A 27316-nucleotide genomic window follows, 5' to 3' on the forward strand; every position below is an offset into this window, starting at 1 on the left:
GTCTCTTCCTTGGTGAATGGTGAACAAACAAACTGTGCATAATCAAAACATTTTGTTCTCTCTTGGATATCTTGAAGAGTCGTCACATAAGAGTAAGAGCACCTGGGAATCTTTCTGAAATTACTGGTAACATTTAACTAGCCTGAAGCCACTTTCAGCTTGCCACAAATCCCCCAATCTTCAGCAAAGGCCATTGCTTCAGAGTTTCAGCATCCGCCGTGAAATTGGACAGTTGGATGGCCTTCCCGCCGTCGACACTCGACACTGTGGGATTGCCTGGAGCAACGCATTATGGGCACGGCCTCTGCTGCTGCCGCGCCGGCGAGCACGCGCTCGGAGACGCCCACATGGACCTCGAATCGGGACACCAATTAATCCAGCGTCTCAAAAAAAGGGGAGAACTGAAAGTGTGGCGCGCCCGCGCTTGATGGCAGGCAAACGAGCTAGCAAGGCTTGGGGCGCTGGAGCCTCCGGCCATGGCGGCGCGACGCCCCCGCTGAAGGTGTCGCACGCCACTATGCCGGACTGGCGAGAAGGGGCGCAGAGGAGGCTAGCGAACACGCATCCGAGAGCGCGTGCGTGTAGAAGCTAGGCGGTGGAGGCCAAGAAGGCGTGGTTGCCAACGGTGAGCCGACGAGGTCGCCATGGAGGTGAGAGGCAGAGCTCCTGGACGGGGATCAGGCCTCAGGGGTGGACGGTAAATGAAATACCGTCCACCCCTGGTGTATCTCCGACGTCCGATGGGGCTTGAGCGGTTGAGATTTAAGACGATAATCGCGATCTTGGCGGTCAAAGCCGTCCTCACTGAAAACCACGAACCGGTCGCCGGCTCGCCGCACACAGCCCGCCCGCCGCCCGCCTCGAAGCACGCCGCGGCGATCTCGGCGGCGCTTGTTCCGTGTTGCAGCGCCGCCAGGTCCTTTGGTACGGTGCTTCAACCCTGGAACGCCGTCCAGGCGAGCAGGTCCGGCAGTCCACCAGCACGCGTTGCCGCTCGCTGGCGTCGAGAACGACGGCGGCTGCTTGGTAGATGGAGACGGTTGGCCGCGCCGCCTATCTCCACGAAGCACCGGCTCCTGGAGCACGTCATGAACAATCCAGTGCCCACCTCCGAGGTGCTTGTTCTCGAGCTCCGAGAGGCTGACGCGAATGTATGCCGCCGGCCCGCCGCGCACCACTCCCCTCGCTCCCGTGTCCATGGTCGTCTTGCCATGCCGGAGTGCAGGGTGGGAGAGACTGTACAGAGGGCACGAGGATGCCGGCGTGGTCGCCGTCGTCTGACGATGGCGGACAGGCGCGTGGCGACGAGACCGCGAGAGGCGGGCCGACCCCGAGCGAGGTCGGCGAATCAAATACCGTCCCAGGGTGGACGGTATTTCATTTACCGTCCACCCTGGGTGCTATAATAACCGTTGGATCCAACTTGATCGGCTGAGATTTACGAGCATATATAATCGCATAAGAAAAGGGGCTCCCTGTTCATCTTCCTCGCGCGTCGAGGTCCTTCGCGCGCCGCCCTCGTGCTGGCGGCCGACCGTGTCGGAGTCGGAGCACACCGCCGGGCCCTCCCCAGGTAGATGTCACAGCGCACGCGCCATGGAACGCGACCTGCTTCTGCCGCGCGTCTCCGGCTGTCCTCAGCGCCGCATCCAGCGCCTCCGTGCGCCAGGACAGAGGCCGGTCACAGCTCATGGTCAATGCACACGCACGTCTTGCTCTTTGTTGTGAAACGTCACCCAAGCAACGCAGGCCTGTCCAGCCGCCGGCGCTGCTCGTCGCGGTGGGCGTCCACCTCGTCGATGAACTGACCGCGCCGTATCCATGGATCATGGCGAGCCGGAACACGTCGTGCACCATCGTGAGCGGTGAGCCCCTAGCCGGCTTCAAGATTTTCATCTGAAACAGCCTGCCCGTCTATTCGCAAACTCCACCTTGCTGCAGCGATCTCGGCGGCGCTTGTTCCGTCGTCCGTCCTGCAGTGCCGCCATGTCCTCTAGGCTCACGGTACGGCGCGTCCACCTTATCCCCGCCGTGCATGTCTGGGGAACACGCCTGTGCCGCGCGTCCGGCAGCGGGAAGCTGGGAACGCGACCTTGAGCTCGAGGTCTAGCCACGGCCTCTAGCTCCAGCAGCGGCAACGAGTCCAATTCCAATGACAGAGTGTCGATTGATCACAGACATGACATGACTACTTTGCCTTGGAACGCCGTCCAGGTGATCAGGTCCAGTGGTCCACCGTCCACCAGCGATGCCGTCGAACCTCGCAATCACGACGGCGTCCACCTCGTAGATGAAGAGTTGAAGACTGATGGCCACGCCGCCCATCTCCAAGAAGCGCCGCCGCCTGGAGCTCATCATGCAAGATCTAGTGCCCATCACCGAGCTAGACGGGTCCAGAGGCAGCTCGCGAACCTCATGCAGTCCTGACCCTGCGCGCTAGCACGTCGCATAGCTCAAAACGGCGTGCTGGCGTGGTTGCCGTCTGACGATGGCGGCCAGGCGCGTGGTGACGAGAGGCGGGGGCCGACCCCAAGGCCCTGGACGGCGAATCACCGTCCCGGGGTGGACGGTATTTCATTTACCGTCCGCCCTGGGCTCTATAACAACCGTTGGATTGAACTTGACTGGCCGAGATCTACAAGAATAATCGCACAAGAAAAAAAAGGCTCCTGTTCATCTTCCTCAGTGCGTCGTAGTCGTAGTCCGTCGCGCGCCGCCCTCACGCCGGCTGCCTCGGAGCACGTCGCAGCAACCTCGGCGGGTTCGTCCCATGCCATGCTGCGTCGCCTCAGAGAACGCTGAGGCAATCTTGGCCGTCCAGTGTCGTTCCGTGCCACCGGGCCCTGCAGTTCAATGTCTCTCAGGGAACGCGCCTGGAACACGAGTTGCTTCTGCCGCGCGTCTCGGGCAGCCCGCAGCGCCGCGTCCGGCACATCCACGTGCCTGGTAGGTCGCAGACCATGGTCAATGCACACGCACTGACGCACGGCTTGCTCTTTGCTGTGGAGCGCCGTCCAGGCAATGTAGGCATGTCCACAATATCCAGCAGCCTGCACTGCACGTTGCAGTCGGCGTCGGACCGCGCCACCACGACAGCGTCCACCTCATCGTCATCGATGAACAGACGGCGCCGTTCCTAGGAGAACCGGAATATTTCGTCGCCATCGCGAGCCGCGCGCGTCCCCCCTCGGCTGCTGCCGCGCGATGGCGAGCACGCGCTCGGAGACGCCCACATGGACCTCGACTCGGGGCACCAATCCAGTGTCTCAAAGAAAGGGGAGAACTGGAAGTGCGGCGCGCCTGCACATGATGGATGGCAGGCAAACGATCTAGGAAGACGCGGGGCGCGAGAGCCTCCGGCCATGGCGGCGCGACGCCCCCGCTAAAGGTGTCGCACGCCACCATGTCGCCCTGGCGAGAAGCGGCACAGGCCACAACGGAGACGAGAAGTCCACGGGACAGCACGCTGGTGAACACGCTCATCCGAGGGCGCGTGCGTGTAGAAGCTAGGCGCCCGGTGGAGTCCACGAAGCTGTGGTTGCCACCGATGACCCCGGCGAGGTCGCCGTGGAGGGAAGCGCCAAAGCTCCTGGCTAGGGTCAGGGGTGGACGGTAAATCAAATACCGTCCACCCCTTGGTGTATCTCCGGCGTCAGGATGTGTCTTGAACGGTCGAGATTTACGACGATAAATCGCATAAGGATATCCCTTCCTCTACCTCCCTACCTCCCTCTCTCGTCAAAGACTCAAAGCCGTCCCCGCCCTCGTGGAAAACCCATGAACCGGTCGCCGCACACAGCCACCCGCCGCCCGCCTCGAAGCACACCGCGGCGATGTCGGCGGTGCTTCCGAGAACACGCCTGGGGAAACGAGATGCGTGTGCAGCGCGTCCGGCAGCGGGAATCTGGGGACCACCCCATCTAGCTGCAGCAGCAACGAGTCCAATGACAGAGATTCGATTGATCGCAGACATGACTGCTTTACCTTGGAACGCCGTCTAGGCGGCATGCGAGCAAGTCCACCACCACGAGCTGCAGGCTGCAGCTCGACGACGACTACATCGGACTCGGAGATGAGGACTGTTCGCCGTGCCGCCGATCTCCAAGAAGCGCCACCACCTAGAGCAAGCCATTCACGAATCACGACTCAGTACCCATCTACGATGTGCTTGTTCTCGAGCTCCGCGTGGTTGACGCGAACGCATGCCGTCGCGGGCGATTGCCATGGCGGCCATGCATGGTCTTGCAGTGCCGGCCGGCTGGGAGGGACGGTACTACAGAGGGGCACGAGGCGAGTCCAGAGGCTGCTCACGAACCTCCTGCCCCCGCGCGTCATCACGGGGCGGAGCTGACAACGCCGTGCTGGCGTGGTTGCCGTCGGGTCGGACGATGGTGGCCAGGCGCGCGGTGGCGAAAGGGCGCGCGACGGCGACCCCAAGGGGGGACGGTGGATCAAATACACTAGGTAGATCGCGCGCTGCGCTGCGCCCAGGCCGAAATGTGGAGTATATGGGCTGTAGGTCTCGTTTGTTTGGGCCGGATTGCTGTTCTGTGTTGGTATCTGGGTGAACAAAGTCGGTTCCACGCCAGCGATGAGACAGAGGCCGTTGCACCCGCGGCACGTAGGCGCGGCAAACCCATGGTCTGCGTCGCGCGCCTCTCTCCGGGGACGGCGTCGTCCCGTCCTTCTGCAGAGGCACGTGGCGCTCCAGGGTAGCCGGTTCCTCTTCCTCTCAAGTGTCCCTCTCCACGGTGTATAGTATTTAGAGTATTTCCCATAAGGCCATAGCCCTATGCCCCGCGGAGCACATAACTCATGTACAATTACTTCCTAGTTCCTTGTAGTAAGCCCCATTCATGGATAGTGTACGTGTATACTGAGTATTTCTCCATTTTTTTGAGAGGATTCCGAGTATTTCTTCTTCTTTCTTAGGCAATGCGGCAATGCCATGGAAAGGTAAAAGGCTATTTTTCTTTGGGCTGAAACGGTTGAAGAGGCCCAGCCCATTTTACACCGAGGCTTTTCCTGGGCTAGTTGATGAGGTCCACTGGTCGTCCATCTCGTGTACGCGTATAGGCAGCGTATCTCACATTTTTCAAAAAAAAAGGCAGCGTATCTCACACAAACACCAGAATACGAAGCGCCCTCTCAAAATCAAAAAGAAAAATACAAAGTGTCAAAGCGGATATACAGAGGAAGGAAAAGAAAAATCTGAGGGGGCCTCTAAACAAAACCTTCGCCGCCGCGGGAGCCCGCGACGGCCGCGTCAGATAGAAACGAATCGCCACGACGCCACCGCCCGCACATCCCAGAGATCAAACAAAACCCACCGCCGCGGCGACTCCGCCTCCCACCTAACCGGCGATCACCGGAGAACCTGCAGCGGGAGGGCGCAGGGAGTTCTCAAGATGGAGGACGTGGACGTGTCGCGGCAGCTCAAGCAGATGACGGACTTCATCCGCCAGGAGGCCGTAGAGAAGGCCGTCGAGATCGAGGCTGCAGCCGCCGAGGTATCCCCGCCCCGCTCCTCCTCCGCGCATTGTCTTGTGGAGGGTTTTAAGAGCCGGATCTCTTAAGCGATCGGTGAGATCCGGATCGCGCAGGTTCGGATCTGGTCTGGGATCGCGCAATGCGCGGGGCGTAGTGGTAGGTTCAGCGAATTGGGCAGGGATCGGCCAACGTGGGGGGTCTGTGCATGGTCAAAGTTGGGACTCGGGGCTTAGGATTTAGGAGTTGATATTTGGATTACTTCCGTAGCGGTTCGATTTTGCAGTGGTGCGACATTGTGCTATTAGAGCTTGAACCGTTGCAATCGCGTTTGTTACTAACTGCGACATTGCGTTTGTTGCCTGTTCTCTAGTATGAAATACAAATATGTTACATTTTAGCTACTTCCCAGTGGTACTGGTACTATCTGAGACAAGCACATGTACTGCATTTAGCTGAACTATTTTTACCAGATTTATCATGTAATGCAAATTCAGAGAATAAAAAAAGTGAACTAGTCTGTTCGCTTCCATTAGATTTCATACATGCCCATTGCCATTGGACAACTGTGACACTTTTGTCACAGGAAAACACGAACCGAGTGACGCTATGGTTTGATGTCTGTTCCTTTTAATCTGAAATCTGCAACTTTTTTCTATGAAGTGAACTTATGTGAATGGCAACTACTCAGGAATTCCAAATTGAAAAATTGAAATTGGTGGAAGCTGAAAAGAAGATCAGGCAGGAATTTGATCGCAAAGAGAAGCAAGTTGGTATCAAGAAGAAAATGTAATACTTCTTGTTATTATTTGTCTCTCTTATTTTTTATTAGTTTATTACCTATTTCATACCTTGTAAATTAATCAAATATTCGTTACAGGTCATTTTGAATAATTTCTCTCTTTGGCATCCTATTTCTGTATATTTTTTTAAAAAAACTATTCACTGATCTTGTTGTGTTTATTCCATGCAGTGACTACTCAATGCAGCTCAATGCTTCCCGAATTAAAGTTCTTCAAGCTCAGGATGACTTGGTAACAAGTATGATGGAATCAGCAAGGAAAGAGCTCCTGTACATCAGCCGAGGTCACCAAACCTACAAGAAACTTCTGAAGATACTTATTGTTCAGGTTAGCAGGACTTAATTTGCTTCCTTCTATGTGAATAGGAAGCATGAACTTGGTGCAGCTACTGCATTGCTCATTTGAACAGCACACATAGAGAACAAAAGCGGTCCAAAAAGAAACACAAAGAAAAACATGCTATTTCAGTTGTGCTGTCTATTCCATTTTCAGGCCATTTAGTCTGGTAGGATTCTCATTGATGGAAATAACACCAATCCTACTGCCATGATGATTTTTCTGATGATATAAAATGATTCAGTTTTCTGTGAAAATCCTTGAACTAATTTTGTTCCTAACCTTGAAGAATAATGTGCCTGAATTTCGAGTAATATTCAAGTCATAATTTTTTAAAAGAATAATGTAATCTTTTTATACGACTTGTAAAGTAGTTGCAGCGGTTAATGCTCAATTTGGTATATCTATCCAATGTACATGAGTAGAGTTTGTTTGCACTAACATCTACTTTCATATTTCTCCAGTAATTTGAGCATTAGTTAATGCATAACTTTCTCTGAACAGAGTTTGCTGCGGCTGAAAGAGCCAGCTGTGCTTCTCCGCTGCAGGAAGGAGGATCTTGAGCTTGTTGATTCAGTTTTGGAGTCGGCAAGGAATGAGTATGCAGAGAAAGCAAATGTATATCCTCCTGAGATAGTGGTAGACCGTCATGTCTATCTGCCATCTGCACCCAGTCATTTTCAGGCACCTGGTCCCACCTGGTAAGGCCTGCAACCTTTTCATGAGACCAAATCTCATTTGATGATATCTACTGCCGATTGTTCATATTCTACATTGCATGCTACTAAATTTTTTCATTTTAGTGGTATCTGAAGTTTCTGTCCTAAATGGCTAAAGGGTGTTTGCCATTACCTAGTGAAATGATAGAATCTGTTGTATGGTGGCTTCATTGCTTCTCAGTTCTCATGATATTCTCCTAGTATTGCCAGGGATCTTTTTATAGAATCACTGCAATTGTACTAGGTGTAAATGTCGTATTGTACTTTTGTAATCATATTTGAGTAATCCCTTCTCTAAAGGCTGGAAAAAGTATACAGGATCTATTTGTTATCATCAGAACAATCTAATCATGTTTAATGAATGTTAAGGATGGCATCTCAGTTCTCACTGTTATACCTTTCAATGTAGCTCTGGCGGAGTTGTGCTAGCTTCCCGAGATGGAAAGATCGTCTGTGAAAACACGCTGGATGCTAGACTACAGGTGGTTTTTAGAAAAAAGCTGCCCGAGGTAAGCAACATTTGTTTTTCTATTTCCTTTGAACATTTTGATTTCAGAAGTAATTCTGGTTAGTTTACCATGCATGTCCTGTCGCCTCTCTGGTCTGATGACAACCTTTCTTTGGCACATGTACAGATCCGTCAAAACCTTTTCGGGCAGGTATCCGCATAACCAATCCTTGGAAGCAGAACGCGGCTCAGTACTCTCTGGGGTACCCTGATGATGTCCAGGAGCATGCTTGGCAGCTCAATAGCGATTTATCAAACTGTTCGATCTTAATTGTTATTACCTTTTGTTATGGAGGCGTTGTGATTCCATACCGTCCAATCCTGCACCGAAGCAAATAAGAGAAATTAAACCGTGTTCATATTTGTGACGATCTTTTCTTAAAATAAGGCGGATGTGCAGTGCTGCCATGTCTTTCATTCTTTCATTGGAGATTATCCCGCTGGCTGTCATTTACTTGCTTTTTTGTGGAAGAGAGACGATGATCCTGATTGTCTGCTGTTAGGAGTTAGGACACTAAATGTCCAAGAATTGTACAATTCAGTTTTCATGTGAAATTCATTCGCTCCTACTCTGGGAAACTTGCATCCAAACATGTGAATGATACGAGTAGCTGGGTCTTGATCAAGATAAAGATGTTCCCTGAAAATTATCCAACAGTTTCTCATTGTCTTCAAGCGTCCAGATCACATGATGATCCCAAAAATGCCTGATCAATGTTCAGGAGCTCGCACTTGATGTCTGAACTGAACAGCTGCTACGTGAACGTAATTTGCATTCACACGATCCTCGCCGCCGGCCGCCGCCTTTCCTACGTGGCTGCTACGCTGTGGGAACAAGTGGGCCCCACCGGGAGTGAGCCAGTTCCTGCCTCGCTGGGCCGCGCCCTTGTCCGCCGGCTCCTTCAACCTTCCCGCCAAAAGTTTGGAAATCCCCTCATCCCTTGCCCGAAAAAAAAAATTTAGAAAAGCATAACCCCACACACAGATCTACCCAGCCATTCTCCTCCGGCTCCTCTCTTGCCGCAGCCGGCATCCAGTTCACCCATGACGGCCGGCGCCGGCGAGCCCCGCCGCGTTGTTCTCCTCCTCGATCTGGACCCCCTCCTCCCGTCCCCAGGCTCTAGCGCCCCCGCCCCAGCCGCCTCGTCCTACCTCGCCGCCGTCCTGCCCGCCGCCACCTCCCTCCTCGCCGCCTCCCCGTCCCCGGCCTCCCTCTCCGCGGGGCGGCTCTTCTTCTCCTCGCTCTCCCCAATCCTCTCCTCCTCCCTCCTCCCCAGGTCCCTCCCCGCCGCCCCCACCCCGCTCTCCTTCGACCTCCACCCGGCCACCCTCGCCGCCCTCGCCCCGCTCCGCCGCCTCGCCCTCCGGGCCCCCACGCATCCGCGCGTCCCCGCCTCCTCATCCATCGCCAAGTCGCTCCTCCAGCTCGAGCACGACTACTCCTGGGACCCTGATTCCCGAAGTGCCCGCCGCCGCGGCTTCGATCCGCCGCCCAATTTGGTGGTCCTCTTCACGGCCGCCGCCGAATTCGACGAATTCAGGGGCGACGCCGGCTACGTCGAGAAATTTCGCAAGGTTTTCGGACCTGTGAGGGATCGCCTTTCGGCGAACGGCCTGCAGGTGTGCTGGGTCGCCGTCGCTTCCGCCTGCGAGGGGATCCGGAGGGCGGTCACCAAGTTGGGTTGGTGGTTCACGACCGCCGATGCGGTCGCGTTGGGGTCGGCGGTCGCACCGCCGGCGCTCGTGTGGGGTGTTGTTGGACTTGGCGTTGCGGAAGGTGGACGGCGAGGGGAGGTGGTATTGGAGATCGCCGATGTCGAGGGGAAGCCGCTGCTCTGCAAGGGCTGTGAGGTCGAGGTGGTTGGTTCCGCACGGTGGCAGGCCAGCGGCAATGGCGTTTCCAGGATACATGTCAAATCGGTGTGTGAGTTGGGAAATTCGGATCTGCTGATGGGTGGGGATGGTGATGCTACCATGGTGCGTGGGTTGCTACGAGATGGAGGCAAGGGTGACGGTGAAGAAGCTGTAGACAGGGAGTTCTTTCCCCATCAGATTCTTGAATTGGTTCTTGGTGACGAGAAGGATCGGTTAGGGGGTGCCAAGCCAATTTGGCAGCTAATTCTGGTGTTCCTTAGTAAATGGAACTATTGCGCAGTTGTCTCGGTTTCTGATGGAGTTGGGAACTCTTTAGATGGTGTTCTTGTGCCTTTCTCGATAAACTGTGCAGTACTTCATTTTGATAAGAATGGCAATGGTTTAGGCCAGGTTGCTGCAAAAGGCCCTGAAACAGCAAATAGTTGTGTATCTGGTGCTACAAAGGTGCAGAGTGCGAGGAGGAAGAGAAGCAGGCTGGTTAATAAGCTACTTGAGGCCACCACCTGGAACACCTTCTGTGATTTGCTCCTGAAACATGCTAATGGCAGCATGCCCGTGGTGGACTTTGAAGAATTGTATTTCAGAAGGTATGGTGCCACATCCAAAAAATTGCGGTTTTTGAAATGTTGGATGAAACAAGTGAAACAGTCATACCTTAATACTCTACCGAGCCTACATACGGAAAGAGATAATTCTCTTCCCTCAAAGGATGATTCAGAAGCAAGAGTTCTGGTTTCAGAAGAAGATGCTTCAGCTGGCCGTGTCAATTTCTCAGTGGACAATGCAGATAGCAACAAAGTGGACACACCATTGAATGAGTCAGATTGCAATAAAGTGGACATACCAGTGGATGAAACAGATTGCAGTGCAGTGGACAAACCAGTGGGTGAAGGGAGTTCGATGTTCACTTCTATGGAAGATTTAGAGGCATTTCTTGGGAGTGTCCCTCATAAGATTGAGCAAGCTCTTTGTTCAGAAGATGCTGATCTGGGGACTTTAGCTGAACGCTTGGTTGGCTTGTGTGTCCATGCGCTGTTGGTTAAGCATGGAAAGATTGCAGTGAGGTACTTTGAATGCAAGGAAGCAGAAGATGCTTCTGGCACAAAACTTACCTGTGAACTTTCCAATATTCTGTTGAGGAAACCGAAAGAGCTGGTGTTGAAGTACAGAGGAAGTGATTCAGCATCTGTTGCATCGGAACAAAACACAAGACACAGTACATGTTACAAAATTCGAGAGTATCCTTTGTTTTAGTGCTCAATCTTTTCCTTCCATCTATGCAATTATTTTAGATGGTATATCATTTAAAATTCTATGTTCTCAATAGATTATTTTTTGTGGTTTTGTACACCTTAACAAGCATGAACCAGACACGAACTTCAGATTTTGCTTAGAATGGAAATAATCAAATCTGAACTTGGATCTGCTATAGAGGAAGGTTCAAAGCAGAAAATGATAAAAGAGATATGCTCGCTTTTGCAGTTTATTGATATCAATCTCCAAGGGGATTCATTTCAGTCTGACAGTATTCTTGAGTATGCTGAAAAGACCATAAAGTCCAGGTATGATTAATTTCTGTGCTTTCAACATCCCAATGTTGTTTACTAGAGACTATCTTTGTGAATGTTAGTGACTTTTAGTGTTGGAGTTCATGTAATTTTATTCATGCACGGTGCACTGAAAGTTAAACTTGCTACCAATCCTAGGAGAGGCAATTTCATTTATGCACAGCAAAAGTGCAAATCTGCCATTTAATTGAAAGAAAAGTCCAGTATCAGGTCAAGCACAAATTCATTTTAATTTGTTGCACACTTCTATAGTGCACATTCATATTTCATACTGCTTCCTTTGCCCTAAGCAAGTTTTATGCTTTAAGGCAAAATAGTATCTGTAGTTCTGTCCTCTGTGCGAAAGGGTGCCTAGCCGGATTGGTTAGGTGGCCTCAGTAGCACTCCTCAGGTCCTGGGTTTGACTCCCGGTGGGAGCGAATTTCAGGTTGAGGTTAAAAAAATCCCCTCGCTTGCCTACATGCCAAAGCACATGGAAATAGGTCCCGGCTCACCCCGGCCCGCTCTCACACGGGTTACGGTATGGGTTACGGCGCCCCTATGTAAGGGTGGGGCAGGGGTTCGGGGGTTTTCTTGACCTGCGTGAGAGGTCTTCTTCTTACATTAATGCTCGGGGGGCGGCTTGCCCCTTGCAGGTCGAGTTCTGTCCTCTGCAACTGCAAGTATTTGGTCAAGCCAGATAAAAAATACAAATTTAGTGAAGTACAAACTTGAGATACTTCTCTTAATATTACACATTAATCTGGTTATATCTCTGGCATGCTTACGGGGCCAACCTGATCCGTATATCTCTGTTATGTAAAGCTAAAAACTGATTGTGTTGATTGGGAATCGGGATCTGCTTCAGTCTATAAGTTACTTTCACTTTTGTTGACTACAATTCTGACTTCATCCCTTCACTTTAGATTAGAGCCCTAGTGGACTCTTCACAATCCAACTTGGCCCTTATATATTTTTAGCACAAACTTGTATAAGATTAGAGCCTGGCCCTTGGATTTTAAGGCCCCTTACCACCCCCTGGATACATGTAAAGAAAATAGGAGATGGTGGCATCACAGATAACTGGATCTCATGTTTTCTGATCCTTTAAGGAGCGCTGCTGCACAGTGTAGTAGTACTGACATCGCCACATCGGATGTGCTCTTTATTTGCTTGAATCAGAAAGTGGCGTTCCAACATTTCAGTGTAATGGAAATACAGTGTTGGTAGTAAACTATTATAAATATGAATTGCTGGTCTGCATGATCATGGATACCATAATGCACCTTTTAAACTTTTAATCTTTCTTCTGAGTTTAGTATGTGTGCAAACAGATACAGAATTACATTGTAAATGTTGTTCCTTAGAAAGAAGAAGAAACCATTTGAAGCTGAACAATGCTTGTTTCAGATTGTTACATTACTTTGCTACAATGCTTTCCATTTTTAAAGATGGAAAAGTAATATATAAGTGTAATCTCCAATGCTTTTTCAGGTACGTCAATTCCATGGAGGATGTGATCAAGAAGATTTACACACAGATGGAGTTCGATTTATTCGACGACGAGGACGAAGTCGACTGTTCAGATTCTATACCCAGCAGCAGCAACCAGGAATTCAGCAGGGTCGACAGGGGCCGTAGCCACTTGAACAGCGCCGACGCCAGCACAAGCGCCTCTGCGCTCCAGCTGATGCAGCGGGACTCTCGGAGCAGCCGCCAGCACGACGACGAACGGCACGACAAGCTGATCGTGAGAGCCCAGGAGCGCCGGGACCGCCAGAGGCAGCTCTCCTCCTTCACGAGCTGGGTGCCCGATCTGCGCCGCGTCTGGGCGCTCAAGCACCCCGGGAAGGAGCCGTCCGTGACCGTGCCGTGGTCCGGGTCGTCCTCCAAGCGGAGGAAGCGGCGGCGGGCGGCCTGCACCGACGTGGTGTTGGAGACACCGATGACCGCCAAGAGGATGGAGAGCGGGTCGGAGTCCGACGGCGATGAGGGGATGAGGGCCGCCGCGCTCGAGACGTTGTCCAAGACCTTGTTTGACGAGGAGGAGATTGAGACCGACGTGAGCTCGAGCAGCATGTAACTGAACCTGTTCGTTTGTTGTTCACCATCGTTGCCGTTGTATTCGTTTGATCGGTTTATGCCTATATCGGTATATGATTCATTTCTAAGCATTGCAGTTCCTGAACCAATCGTTCAGTGCGGCACTGAATGAAATGAAATCACCATGACTACTTTGTTTAGGCAAACCCAGGGAGATGAAAGTGAAGCAGACCCTTATCCTTACAGCACATCTTGTTCCAGACTGAAAAGAAAGGAGCTTCAGAGGCCTTTTTTTTTGCTTTGTAGAGACGAACAGGGACGCATAGGCACGTCGACAGGATTGACCGCTGGACATGGACGCAGGTGATGGGATGAAATGAAAGGAGGTGCCTGGCATGGTCGCATGGCGAGTGTCGGACGTGTGCGTGATCGATGGCTCACATCAACGTTTCCGTCGTGCCTCGTGCCTGGATGTGCTCGACCGTGCAGGCGACCCTGCCCTGCTCGTGAGCAACGGGCACAGGCAACGGCATGTCGTGTCGCTTGTTATGAGCAAAATTGTTTGCTTGGCTACAAGATAACAAACACTAGTATGTACGTCGTACGCACGGCGTGGTTAAAGTAATACTGACCAGGTCCTGTAATCTACGCAACCGCGTGCTATCATTGGAAAAGGACCAACAGAAGGTACAAGAAAATACGGACCCACACCGTTCCCTTACGACGACATGCTTGATGGTGAAGGATATACAGAAGATCTTGTCAACCACGGCACACAAATCAAGTGTTTAATTTCCAGACATGCGAAATACCTTATGATTCAGTTGTTTCATTCAGCAAAAACTGTCAAAAAAAGATGCAACAAACTATCTCCTACCTCGTATATATACATACATAGATCATCCACGATTCCTATTTCCTCCTTTGGGCAGAAACATGAACTGAAAAGGCAACGGTATTTTTTGTTTCTGAATCAATATGAAGAGAGACACTGTAAATTGCAAATGCTTGTCCTGATACAGATGTACGAATTCATGCATGGCCATCCTTTTATCCATGGTAAAGTTTCCCGCGCTTGACATCTGCAAAGGAAAAAAAAGAACGGGAAAATTATCGGCAAAACATAGAAAATACACTGCATGGAATGGAGGAGGAGGAACAGGGAGAAGGGAGAGAGGAGCTCCCTTCAATCCAAGCACGAGGGAAAGATGCTGGTGGGTTCATCTCCCGGGTCATGCACACCCATGCAAGTGCAGGTGAACATCCATCATTGCTGCACAAGAGAGGTATCCATGAACCGGCAGCTGCATCCGACCACTTCCCCTCCTGGATTGGATCGAAGGGAGCTCTTCGGTCTTCTCGTCGTCTTTGTCGCCGTAGCCTCCTTCTTCTTTACAACAGTAGCTAAATGGTGATGGATCATCGTGTTATAGATTTCTAGTAACACAAATGGACTTGTGTTGAGTACAACGATCGCCAAGAGGTTGGGGGGGCTTATATAGAGCTCATGAGCAAACCTGAGCCGTTGGATCAGATCTGGGTCCCTCTCATGTGTGGACAGAGAAACATGCTTTATTAGCTCTGTGAGGTTTGCATGCATGGAAACTGACGCTAGTTTTTATTCCTTCCAGCATCTGTTCATGCACTGGCCTTGTGCTATCTTAAAAAATTTGGGGAATATCATAGTGCTGGAGACAGAGATTAACGGCCGGATTCGACCTTTAGAGGCTTCTCTCTTGTTCTCGAATCTTCCTGGCTTTCAAGCACTCGCTGTAAAAAGCTACTTACCCCAATAATGAGGCGCAGGAAATCAAATCTGTGAAGCTAAGATAAATGATTATTACTACAATTCCAGGTGATAATGTGTGTGTGTGTGTGTGTGTGTGTGTGTGTGTGTGTGTGTGTGTGTGTGTGTGTGTGTGTGTGTGTGTGTGTGTGTGTGTGTGTGTGTGTGTGTGTGTGTGTGTGTGTGTGTGAAGGAAAATTAGTACAATAATGACGATTCAGCTAGTTTTAATATCCTACCATGAGATCATACATATACCATGTGTTTGCGTCCAAATGGTATCTCAGTCCAAATGGTTTTTAAATGTCTGGAAGGAGCACCGCTGCAACGTAACTCATACAAGAGAAACGTACATTTTTTTTTTAGAATATGGAAAGTTCTGGCCTTGATCATTCACATGCGAATGACCACAGTCAACAAGAATCAATACAACAAACAGCCTATCAAAGCATAGCTTAACTTAGAAACAAACTCAAAACAATTTACAGGTCTAAGCCAGGACACTACAGCAAAACAGCAGTCAAGAAACTCTTATTAGATAGCTATCCTGCTCCTAAAATTCCAACCACAACTGGTATACAGCTCCATCACCGATCCTTCCGGTCGTTGGCAATTGTTTTGCGTAAATGGAATAGTTTGTGCAGTGAATTTATTACATTAATGGAATTTCATGTTGTCAAACAAAACATGTATGTGTTTATGAAGTGGGAACAGAATAACATTGTAAGCTTGAGCAGAAAGAACAAGGTACAATGACTATTGTCCAAAAAGAGATTTCCCTTCCAATAATTTGCCGAAATTATATTTTGTTTGATCGAAGTGAAAAGTCCCTCATGAGAAAGCATGGCTCACGTCGTATAGGCATCTAATTAGGCCATGGTTGTTGCCAACTTTGCTAAGCTTTACAAAATAAGGGATTAAAGAACTTATTAACTAGGGTTTCGTAAGACGGAATATCGGAAGATGTTAGGTGGGTTAGTGGATGACCGCCATATAATGGCTTCGACCGGCCCCATGTGCAGATCTTTCCATTTATAGGTTTGACGCAATGTAAGGACCAAGCTCCGGTCTGGTTTGTATAAAACTTGGGGAGTTGCATATAACAATAATGAAAACTCGGTGTGAACTGAGCATGGATCAGTTAGTTGGTAAGGCTCTTTATGCTCAGACTTGTCCACCCAGATTTGAGTCATCGACTTGGCACGGGTGCTCCATGGGTCGCTCCTGGATTTGTTCTAGAATTTAACTGGCGCGTTATTTAGTAGTAGAAATCTATCGGGTCAGTCTTTCGAAGGTGCTCATATGGTAGAGTCACGTATGTGTATTTATATGAGCCTATGCGTTTATATTGTGTCTTGAAATAATAATAATAATAATAATAATAATAATAATAGAAACTGGGCAGACCTTGATATTAACAAAAACAGCACAAATTAATTAATAGGACATCTTAATGGTCATGAAACCTAGGGTATGATGCATATGCTTGCATATATAAAGAGTACAACGATCTCCACTAACCATCAAAGCTTTCTGTTAAAATCTATGAACTCGACCTTTTAAAACCTTAATTTCCCTGTACTGAGAAGCGGAAAAGAGTATGATTTGTTAAAACCTTATTAATTGTTCTACACTACTGTACAGACCTAAGGGAACGTAGAAGTATTTAATGGGGAATCGAATACACTCATTTTTATTAAACAAATCGAAATCATTGTACTTTTATTTATACAAGTGATCATGCATGGTTTTTCAGTGTTAGATATATGGAAACAACTTCTATTTAGTATTTTGGATTTGCAGCCGTATTTACATAACTTTTGGTTTGGATATACAATATACTCAGATGGATGCTAATAACCAGTACTGTAAAAAACAATATAATTCAAAAGGTCAAGTGTGCTCTTTACACTTGGCACAAGTGCAAGCTTTATTGGAACCCAGTTCTCTTGAAATCATGCACGCATCTAGATTCTGGCCATGGAAAGTTTGATAAATTTTCACCCACTGCCAATCTTGTATGCTCGGGTAAGTCAGGTTTTCATGTATGTACTATGGTGTCACTGTCGCAGGTACTGCGTTACAAGAATACATTGTGTCCAGTTATATCTTGAAGAGAGTGAAAGTGGAGCCCTTCTTATTTGCTTTGCAGCCTAAATATTCAATTTTCAAACGGCACGACTCCTCCGGTTTTGAAATCTTGATTCACTGATGTAAAAATAGGCCGTGCTTCACCTGAGGAAAAGTTTCTTGGAAAATCAGTAACTGAATTGTTGAAGTGACTCCAAAGCTGTGTTAATTTGATTAATTTGGGAGGCCTTTTTAAGCATGGATTTAACTAGGTGAAGAACAGAAGAGGCATAACACTCTGCTCCAGTAAGCTTTGTGGTCCAAATTGCAACCATTTTGTCACGAGCTCATGCATGAATAGAATCATTATGCTTTATTCCATTCAAAGCACTCCTTGGCTATTTTAACCACTTTGTTCCAACCCAGCAGTAGTAGGATTCCTCCTGTCCCCTGGTTTGAACATAAACAATGTGCAAAACTTCTGAATTCTGATGCCACAGCTTTGGATTAGTTATGGTTCCTGGTCTTTAATCTGTTCATCTGCTGTGAGCTTTTTCTTTGGCATTAAACATAATTTATCTATATTTTTTATTAAAAAAATTAAAGTGGTTCTAGTGTCGCCACTCATTACATCACGAAGGAGAGAAGAACCCCAAGAATTTATATTTTGTGCCTTGTATTTGCTATGAAAATAACGTACATGTTGGCTTAAAAAACGCAGAGAAAATCCAAATGATTACGGATCAATGTGGTATTCGGATTCTTGAAGAGAACATGATGTCATTGACAGAAAAATGCTTGATAGAACATCCAGGTGTTTATCCAACGGTCAGGCATCTCTTTCTGCCTGCTTGAGTTTATCATTATATCATATTCGCAGAATAATGGAATAAAGTATTATTGTGTGTTTCTGGACAGATAATATTTTTTTTGGACTGGGTGGTTTTTTATAAATATTTCATCCAACGGCCTCTGTCCTCTTTCTTCTACCTCCAGCCATGGTGCTCAATCTATCAACGCTTCTCGGGCAGCTCTTGAGGTGTGACATGGCAATTCCATTTCTTTTTCATTGGAAGTGGATATTAGTGTGTTAAGTGGTGTGAAGATTTGGGCCCAACCCAATTGACTTACATGGGCCACTATTTGCACACACACAAAGAAACACAAAAGGAATACTGAATACAGCACATACTGAAAAAATGTTACAACTAGCAAATATTCATAGAACTGTGCATAATTTTTTGAAGAAATAAGAGAGGTGATCCCCCTACAGAAATTGTACAGTTAGTGTTGTACTTACAATTTATTTAATATATCTAAATGACAAGATTCTATTTGCCATGCACGAGAGAATCCGGACGAGACGGGACGGGACACGACGGACGGCTCCATCTGGTATGGGCGGATTGGGAGGGAAACGGCGATGCCATCCGCTGCACTATGCAAATGGCAACGCATCGATCCAGTGATCCACAGGCCGGTCCCGTCAGGGCTAGAGGCCGCGCATGGTCTCGTCTCGTCTCGTCTCGCTGTTTGATTCCTTCATGCCTAGGCCCAGCACCTCATTGCTTGCAGTAAGTGTCTATTTTTATCTGGGCTATAAACACTTTAGTTCTATACATCAGAGTCTTATCATTAAAAATATTAAATAAAAATTTATGTGTTAATTTGTGAGACCAATTTAATGAGCCTAGCTAATCCTTAACTTGCTAAACTGATGCTACAATAAATATTCCGCTAATTGTGGATTAATTACTTTTATTAGATTCGTCTCGTGAATTAGCTTAGAAGAAGTTCTGCAATTAATTTTATAATTATAATTTATTTAATAATTTTAATGGTAAGATTCTTGTTTGATATGATAAGGCTAAGCTCTGTTCTGTGAAAACGAACTGGCACGCGCACCTGGTGAATATTCATCAGAGACTTGGAGTGGTGATGGGCTTTTGGCGCTGAGGTGACGGCCTGCACGCAGCGGCAGCTTGCAGGTGTGAACCCTGAACCGTGAGCAAGTGGTAGTGTGGGCAAAGCTTGCGAAGAAGAAACTTGAGGGAATTCATGGGCATGGGCATGGGCTAATAGAATAACCGAGCTGAGTGAGGACATGAGCGGCCTACCGGGGCCGGTCGTTGATTCATGGGCCGGGACCAGAGTTAAAATATCCGACCGGTTAGCGGTAACCGCCGGCCTCCAGTTCTGGTTTACCGGACCGGTTTGACCAGTTACCGGTAGAAATCGGTCAAATTCAAATTTGGATTCAAATGGCGCAGTTCAACCGGTTCGTACCGGTATACCGGCCGGTTTGACTGGTAACCGGTCAAATTCAAATTTTTTTCTTTTTTGGTTTAAATTTAAATGCCCGCAAAGTATACTAAACAAATATTTGTATAACATATTTTAGTCTAAATGAACCCTCCAATCCTCTTTTGTACTACTTTTATATTGTATTTGTATATTTTTGTATGCACGTTTTTTTTATTTAACTTCAAATCCCCGCAAACTATACTAAATGAACGAATTTTGAAGAAAATTTGACACCATTAGATTCGTCGCACCTTGAAGTATTTTTAGAAATTTTTTATTTTTTTTAAATTTAAATTTAAATTTTAAATTTAGACCAGTTTCATACCGGACCAAACCGAAATCGGTCCGGACCGATTTGACCGGTAACCGGTCAAACCGGACCGGTTACCCACAGTTTGGTGAACCCTGGCCGGGACTGGGATATGCTCTGCCGCCACCAGCCTCTCTCGCATCGCACCACCGCCGGCCGCACTGTTGCTGCAGCAGCATCTTCGTCTACCCCGCGCCGCCTGCTTTGATCCCTCACGTCGCCCGTCATTCCAACCGTCTCCTCCGCTCCCCCAGCCCACAGCCTCACTACCAGACCCTGCTGGGCGGCGTGGCTGCTAGCTCCGGCAAGCCAAGCTAGGGCCACACGCGCGCGATGTACGCCATGAGATAGCTGAGCTTGGCGTAAAAAAAAAATCATGCCAAGAAAGAAAGAAAACGCTGGCCTGTTGACGCACATGACGCCTCGTCGCGGCGAGGGAGGCGACTCTGATGAGTGGCATGTGTGTCTGGGTACGGGAAGGGACAAGATTTCCAAGGAGCAGCATCTGCCGCCCCCATCCATCCAGGACCTCATCGCTCGATCGGCTGCTGGTTGAGTGGTTGGTGGGCCGCGCGCCGTGCTCTGTGCATGCTTGGTTGCCTCATTGCCTGGTTGTGTTTGGTGCGTTTGCACACGAGATGTGCTGCAAGGGAGCTTTTTTGTTTATAGGACACAGGACATGGACATCTACTACCTTGCTAGTACTAGTACCTAGCTAGCTGATAGTATGAAGCTACCTCTGCTAGTAGGCCTAGGCAGTCTCTGTTGGATTGGACGTGGGTGCCACTGTGGCCCGAAAGTGTGCTTGCTTGCTTGCCGCTTGGAGCACTCACTTGTCCATGCGTCTCTTCTGAGATTTTTCAACACTCTTCCTTTCGGATACAAGATATATATATATTTGGATCATTTGGTCGATCCAAAAAGTTGATAAAACAAACTATATAATTGTATTCTGTGTAAATAATTTAGAAACGGAAATAAACTATATAAAGTGGCATGCCATTATAATTAATTAGCCGACAAAAAATACTATTGGGTACCCCACTTGCATCTCTATCCGTGAAAACTCCTATTTCTTGCTGATGGCCGATTGTCAGGGTGTGTTTGCAAAGCTCCCAGAGTTGATTTCTGCTGAATCCAGTAGAAGCTCTGCCAAATAGTTTTTCAAAGAGAAGTGATTCTCTGCTAATTCTTTGAGGTGATTCAGCGAAATGAACTAAGAGGCCGGGAGCTGAAAAAAGAGAGCTTATCCTGTTATGTCAAGTGATTATTCATCCTGATTTTAAGAGTATACGTTAGAGAATCACTTTTAACCATAGAATCACTTCTCTTAGCTAGAGAATCGCTTTCATAGAGAATCAGAATCAGATTGAGCTCTACAAAAAATGTTGTGTCTTCTTTACAATTTACTTCGATTTTGATACCATACCGATCCAACCTGATTTAATTTAAAAACTGATCCATGTTACAAAACATGATGATCGTAGGAAGACTGGAAAACAAAGGTAGATCAAGGTAGAAGGGATACCACCTTTTTAACACTGGAACATCATGAAGCAAGTTTTATTTTTAAAATAAAAAATGCACCATCAGTTAATCACAAAGGAGCAATGTACAAAATAGCGCGCTATAGCGGCGCTATAACGGCGCAATAGCGTTTGTTGACCACTACAGTTATAACACAGTTGTACTAAATAACGGTCTATAACGGCTGAAAAGAACTTCTCGCTAATTTTCATAGCCCGCTATTTTATACAATGCAAAGGAGTATGGCCGCTGTGTAATGGTGCAAGAGGACTTGGAATGAAACAAATCCAAAAGTACCATGTGACCTTTCCCACGGATAGAAAGGTTCGTTGTCCTTTTACCATCACCGCACATGATCCGATCTAGCTAGACCACATATCAGTATTATTGAACAATCTAACAGTGCCAATAATAATAGAATTTAGCCCTATATTTCTAGGTAAAATTAGTGTTGCTTCACCTTGCAATCAGAAAAAAGAAGGGCAACGACTAACCACTTGAGACTTGACCTGACCACCAAAGAAAGGAGGAGGCCTACCACCACCACCACACTGCATTATTTTGAGCCGTATCCTGTTAGGGTTTGGCCTTTGGGCCCCTTTGGCTGGCCCTGTGTGCCTCTTTCTTACGAGCAAAGAAAGGGAGCGCGCCAGCTAGGAAATGATACAAGGCTTCGGCCCTTTGCCACTTCTCATACTGTAGTGCTAGTTAGCTAGTACATCACAAGCATTGTTTATCTGCATATCTACACCTCATAACGCTTGTGATGTCACAACTTGGACCTATTTAATGGCCTTGTCCATCGCCTTGTATGCCTTGCCGTCTAGTCGTCTACCTTTTCTCCTTGCACCCATCAACAGAATCCATTGCCTTGCTCGCAAGATCCGCAGAGAAACGCCGCCATGAGAGGCTCTGATCAAGTTCCTAGGGCGGTTGTGCGTGCCAAGTGTTCTCCCTCTCTATTAATTTGCTGTTAGTTTGTTTGCCGTCAGGGCAGTGTTGATGGCCGGACGGAAGAGAGCGTCCTTCAGTCCACTCAGGGGAGGTGCTAGGGGTCGAATTAGCTGCCGACTCATTCACCCACATGCCAAGCAACCGCCATGGAAAGAGCTTAGCACATGAGTGAATGAAGCGGGAGGTAAAACCTTCGATCTCGCACCATCTTTGCTTGGACTGAAGGGTGCTCCCTCCTCCTGCTTGCATACTTTAGACATGCAGCTTCAATCCGTCTTAGGTTTCAGTCGAGATGATCTGTATTTTTCCTGTTTTTGCTTGATCTGTGTGTTTGCTTGACCTGCTTATTTGGCATCTGATGCATGATATATATAGCAGCTGAGATGCCAAACTACGGGTCTATTTTAATCATGTGCTTACTGTTCTTCTCTGGTTGTTATTAGTCACACATATATAGTTAATGGAGATCCAAAGCTTGTACTTTCCTTAATCTTGCTCTTTTGGGTACTAGCTAAATCCTTGATCTCCTCGCTGAATCTTGATCTCTTCCAAAAAGAGGAGATCGATACCAGTTTCGTTGTGAACCAAATTTTTTTTTTTGCTTTACTTGTAGATCTCACAGAACAGGATCCACAAATGCGTCTCTTCAGCTGCAGGTTCTTGCTTCCATCCAGTGATCCATGGAAGGTGGTGTGCACTGTTGTGGACTAGGACTGCACACGATGCTTTTCTGGGTGTGGGAATCCACATCTTTCGGTTCGTCCAACAGCGAGATGTCTTTCGATCGATCTCCCTGTTTGCTTTGGAACTTTTGCATGCAACTATTGATTCGACGTGTGCTAGCATAGCAGCTGGTGCTCCAGCCTTGCTTTTGGAGCATGACCAGCACTGGGACTGGATCATCAGGTTTCCCAAGGTTTTTTCCTGGTGTCCCCCATAAGAAAGATTTCCCAAGGTCATGTGAGACTGCTTAGGCACTTGTCTGTCCTTTGAGATTTGTGATTCATTTATCCCGGTTTTAGTGTTCATGATTTTTGTGCTAGATCCACTTGTGCATGTTTTGCATCATCAGCATGTTTTCCCACACCTGTTCGCCACAACCTTTGGTCTCTGAAAGTATGTGAGCGTGCGTGCAGGGCCTTCTTAAGCAAGTGACTTTTTTTTTCACCAAGAGAAATTAGAATGATAGTCAATTTGAATATACTGCGAGAGTGTTGAGATGTGGTTTATATATTTCTGTAAATCTCCAAAAAGCGCCTACTACATAAATCATCACAAAAGTAACAATAATGTCTCCAGTCACACAGTGTTATACTTGTACTGGTATCATATGCGTTTATATTTCTTTTCAGAAGTCGTTTATCTTTTGTGATGTTCATCACGTATGGTTTTTCAATAAAACTTTTGAGAACAATACATGTTAATTTTATGATTACTTATTATTACAGTCTAATTTCAAAGAGTTGGATTATGATATTTGGACTCTAGTCAGATTACTGCATCCTCTTGCATAATTGTTGTATGTATATGTTTCAGTAGCAACTATATACACACATGTTAGGATTAGGATCCATTGGATGCTACAAGCCTACAAGGCATATATATTGTTCCTCAAGAACTTACTGTCAAATACATAGGAGATCAATAAAGAGTGCAGTGCATTTCACTGAAGCCTCTGTCCATCAAAAGACATTGCTGTGGTCTGTGATTGACTGACCAGCAGTCAACAATGTGCAACCTTTCTTGGGAATAATAATACTATATCTGGAAGCCATCCACAATTTGTTGTTAAATTAGAGGCAATTTATATATATTATGATCTTATTGTGATTTTTTTTGTTCTGGATGTTATTGGCACCACTTTGTTATATATATAGCATTGAAATCGAGCTCTAGAAATATAATTCAGACTTCATAACTAAAAATATAAACAGTGAGCATAAAATTTTGTTATCTTACTCTCCACATTTGCATCAAACATGTCTTTTGTGTCAGACTACAACTAATCCTGCTGTTAACTTTGCCGTAATTAGATATGCACGCATGCGTGCAATGCAAACATGTCTATCACTGGGAACAGTTAATCCCGCTGTCTGAATAAATTGTGACAGTGGAGACGTTTAATGAGATGTTTATTGTGCCAATAGGTTCCAAAAATCTTGGGATATAATTTTTTCTGGTATTGTCAATTGTAATCATGTATTGCCCATGTCACCATAACTTGCGGAATCCATTCATCCATCTCATACCAAAATAACAAACAGCTACGACTTCAAGAATGTTAATACACACCGTTGGAGTCTCTGATCAGTAGTTTGGTACGCTTGCAGTTTGAAACAGAGAGATGACATCTCCACAAATCAACATTTTTTCCATGAAAGACTTAGAGAGCTTCCGCATATATATTAATAGGCAGAGAGTTCACAAGCAACATTTATCAGTGCTCCATAGAAAGAACACTGAAGAACCTGCAGTGTAATAAAGTTACAGTTCCATATGCCGCAGAATGGCCTGGAACCTTATTCGGTGCCATTTGCAGGTGCCTGGACTCTGGAATCTGAGAGCCATGGCAGCCACTCAGTTCCCGGCAACTTGCAATTCTTCTCATCCATGCTTCTGCGTGCAGGGACTCGGTGCATGTCCAGGCCACTCGGTTCCCTGCTACTACTTGCCATTCTTCTCGCTCATTTCTGAACGCCTCCCTTCTTCCCATGGACGATTTCAGTGACTATCGTGCAACTTGTCAACAATGACGAGAGGAGATTCTACATGAACGGCCGGAGAAGAGAGAAAGAAAATAAGAGAATGGTGGTATTTGTCAGGGTGTGAAACCCTAACCCTAAAGTTGCCAAAAGGCAGTAGCAGACAGCAAGGCTGGCAGGGGGGGTTGGAACTCACAGAGCTGTGCATGTGGAGGCCTGCACCCATTCCCACCTCGTGTCTGCAACCTTGAACTCCTTATCGTTACAATCTTAAAACACCTTTAAACCCCATTGGATGCACTAAAAAATTGGCTTCAGATGGGGGCGTCTCCAAATTCCAAGGTACATGGGCTCTCTTTCCCAATGAACCAGTGCTGGAGCACTATTCTATTGGGGCTTTGTACTTTGGGTCGTGTTTAGTTGCCGTCTGTAAAGTTTTTAAAATGACATCTTTCTACATTTGAAGCACTAAACGTAGATTAATCATAAAATAAATTACAGAACTCGTCTGTAAATCGCGAGACGAATCTAATGAGCCTAATTAATCCGTCATTAGAGATTGTTTACTGTAGCAATTTAGCGTCTAATTACGGCCTAATTAGGTTCATTAGATTCGTCTCGCGATTTACAGGCAAACTGTGCACTGTGTTTTTTATTTCGTCTAGATTTAAGTCTCCATGCATGTGTCGGAAAAAAAAATTGGAATTTTGATTTTTAGAACTAAACACAGTGTTGGTCGTTGGGTCTTTCAAGTGCAACTCATCTTTGTTTACCAAAGAGGAGAGAGAGAGCGTGCGCAATGGCATTTGTATTTGTTTCTTAACGAGATTTGTAATGGTTTTTTAAAGATTATACAGTACAATTCACAGTATAACAGTGCACACTCACACTTTTATAAACACACATACGCAAATTATGTCTCTATAAGCATCTTTGAAAACTAAGCCGACAAATCTTTAAGATTGACAAAGTCATCACAAGCGTCCTGCTGTCGACAAAAATGTCACCTACCACTGAATATACAAAGTTGTTAAATCCTACAATATATTCGCTCTCACGGAAAGTTGAATCTAGAATCTGATGCGCTACCGAGGGTCTTATAACCACTAGACTACATGTTTTTTTTGGAGCCAGATCTGCAATGGTGGGTGTGGATGGATATAGATTGCCTAGGCGGGAGACACATACAGCTTTTTTTTAGAGAAAGAGTTGGATTTTATTATCATAGAACTTTTACATCCATCCCCTTAAACAGGGCACCCCTGACAAAATAAAGAATTACATAAAAGTCTAAAGCAAGAACACCCAGCGATCCTCGCCGCCGCCGACCGTCGCCGCCGCAAGCCGAGCCTTCTCCATCTCCCACAATGAAGAAGAACCCAAGATGAAACTCACAGCCGGAACCCAAATCGACGAAAAGATCTTCGAAGCCCATCAGTAGCATACTAAAAGCATGCCATTTATCCGTTGAACGTCTCGGGCAGTCCTTCCATTCACTAGGCTCAGTCGCCGGTCGCCTCACCGGCACCGCCCAGTCGACAAGCAGCAATCCCGCAAGGGGATGTAAAAAAACACCAGCTCGAACATACGAGCAGGTGGAGAACAAACCTCACAAAGCAGTCAAAGACGATAACAAGACCATCTAAACCACTTCGGAGGGACAAAACAATCCCCCGACCTCCAGCAGCCATGCCGTCAGTTACAAGATCAGCGATGCCGCTGACGACGTGGGCACCATCGATGAAGAGAAGCTCACAGAGGAATCCGAAATCAACGCATAACGAAGCAGCGAAGAAAACCACATTGATGCCGAATCCCCCGCATAAAACACCGAGTTGGTGATCCACACAATCAACGAGCACCACCAGACCTTGTACACCGCCGCCACAGAGACCACCAGAGAAGTCATGGAGGAGACAAAATATTCCCGACGAATTACTCACCGGGAAGAGCACCAACCCAAATCTCCAAGATGCGATGCTGCAGAAGCCGAGGCCCCATCACCGTCGCTGCCGTCATCCACCACCGCACCTTGGAGAGAAGATAACCAGGCACACCACATCGGTGACCTGGGAAACCCTAAACTACAAACTATAGGTAATAGATATATACACCGGCCACAATCCATGGCGATTTCACTCGCACCGGTGCCGCTGAGGACACCAGCATGAAGAAATCGCCGGGAATCGGGCCGAGGAATCGCCCGCCGGCCGCCTCTGAGAACTGTAGAAAGGGGAAAGACTCGAGCAGTGTTCCGGAGACACATACAGCTATCTGTGCTGTGTATGTTGGTGGGATAGCCCGGCCCAGTTTCACAATCAGCCCAGCCAATTTGCACCTACAAC

At 47.3% G+C, this 27316-nt stretch overlaps 2 protein-coding genes and 1 long non-coding RNA gene across 3 annotated transcripts; all 3 read left to right on the plus strand.

Moving 5' to 3' along the window:
• Positions 1 to 5228: 5228 nt before the first annotated feature.
• On the plus strand, positions 5229 to 8280 carry LOC120705555 (V-type proton ATPase subunit E-like). Its single transcript, XM_039989963.1, has 6 exons — positions 5229 to 5510; positions 6179 to 6276; positions 6461 to 6617; positions 7131 to 7327; positions 7755 to 7854; positions 7981 to 8280. Exons 1-6 carry the CDS (start codon positions 5409 to 5411, stop codon positions 8014 to 8016), a joined length of 690 nt encoding a protein of 229 aa, XP_039845897.1. The 5' UTR covers positions 5229 to 5408; the 3' UTR covers positions 8017 to 8280.
• Positions 8281 to 8828: 548 nt separating this feature from the next.
• Positions 8829 to 13561, plus strand: LOC120705554. Its single transcript, XM_039989962.1, has 3 exons — positions 8829 to 10966; positions 11099 to 11290; positions 12770 to 13561. The coding sequence occupies exons 1-3, from the start codon at positions 8898 to 8900 to the stop codon at positions 13356 to 13358; spliced, it is 2850 nt and encodes a 949-aa protein (XP_039845896.1). The 5' UTR covers positions 8829 to 8897; the 3' UTR covers positions 13359 to 13561.
• An 8462-nt stretch (positions 13562 to 22023) lies between these two features.
• On the plus strand, positions 22024 to 24158 carry LOC120705556. The gene is made up of 2 exons (XR_005687999.1): positions 22024 to 22453; positions 22883 to 24158. It is a non-coding gene; the product is annotated as an uncharacterized LOC120705556 (long non-coding RNA).
• Positions 24159 to 27316: the final 3158 nt, after the last annotated feature.

The sequence above is a fragment of the Panicum virgatum genome, chromosome 5K (genome assembly GCF_016808335.1).
Source record: "Panicum virgatum strain AP13 chromosome 5K, P.virgatum_v5, whole genome shotgun sequence".
Taxonomy (NCBI): domain Eukaryota; kingdom Viridiplantae; phylum Streptophyta; class Magnoliopsida; order Poales; family Poaceae; genus Panicum; species Panicum virgatum.

What these genes read in the sequence shown, in the direction of transcription:
- LOC120705555 (XM_039989963.1), top strand. Translation starts at nt 5,409, where the DNA reads ATGGAGGACGTGGACGTGTCGCGGCAGCTCAAGCAGATGACGGACTTC. An exon ending in GTTGGTATCAAGAAGAAAAT is followed by an intron (nt 6,277 to 6,460) that starts GTAATACTTCTT and finishes TATTCCATGCAG; the next exon opens with TGACTACTCAATGCAGCTCA. An exon ending in TGAAGATACTTATTGTTCAG is followed by an intron (nt 6,618 to 7,130) that starts GTTAGCAGGACT and finishes TTCTCTGAACAG; the next exon opens with AGTTTGCTGCGGCTGAAAGA.
- LOC120705554 (XM_039989962.1), top strand. Translation starts at nt 8,898, where the DNA reads ATGACGGCCGGCGCCGGCGAGCCCCGCCGCGTTGTTCTCCTCCTCGAT. An exon ending in ACATGTTACAAAATTCGAGA is followed by an intron (nt 10,967 to 11,098) that starts GTATCCTTTGTT and finishes AGCATGAACCAG; the next exon opens with ACACGAACTTCAGATTTTGC. An exon ending in GAAAAGACCATAAAGTCCAG is followed by an intron (nt 11,291 to 12,769) that starts GTATGATTAATT and finishes ATGCTTTTTCAG; the next exon opens with GTACGTCAATTCCATGGAGG.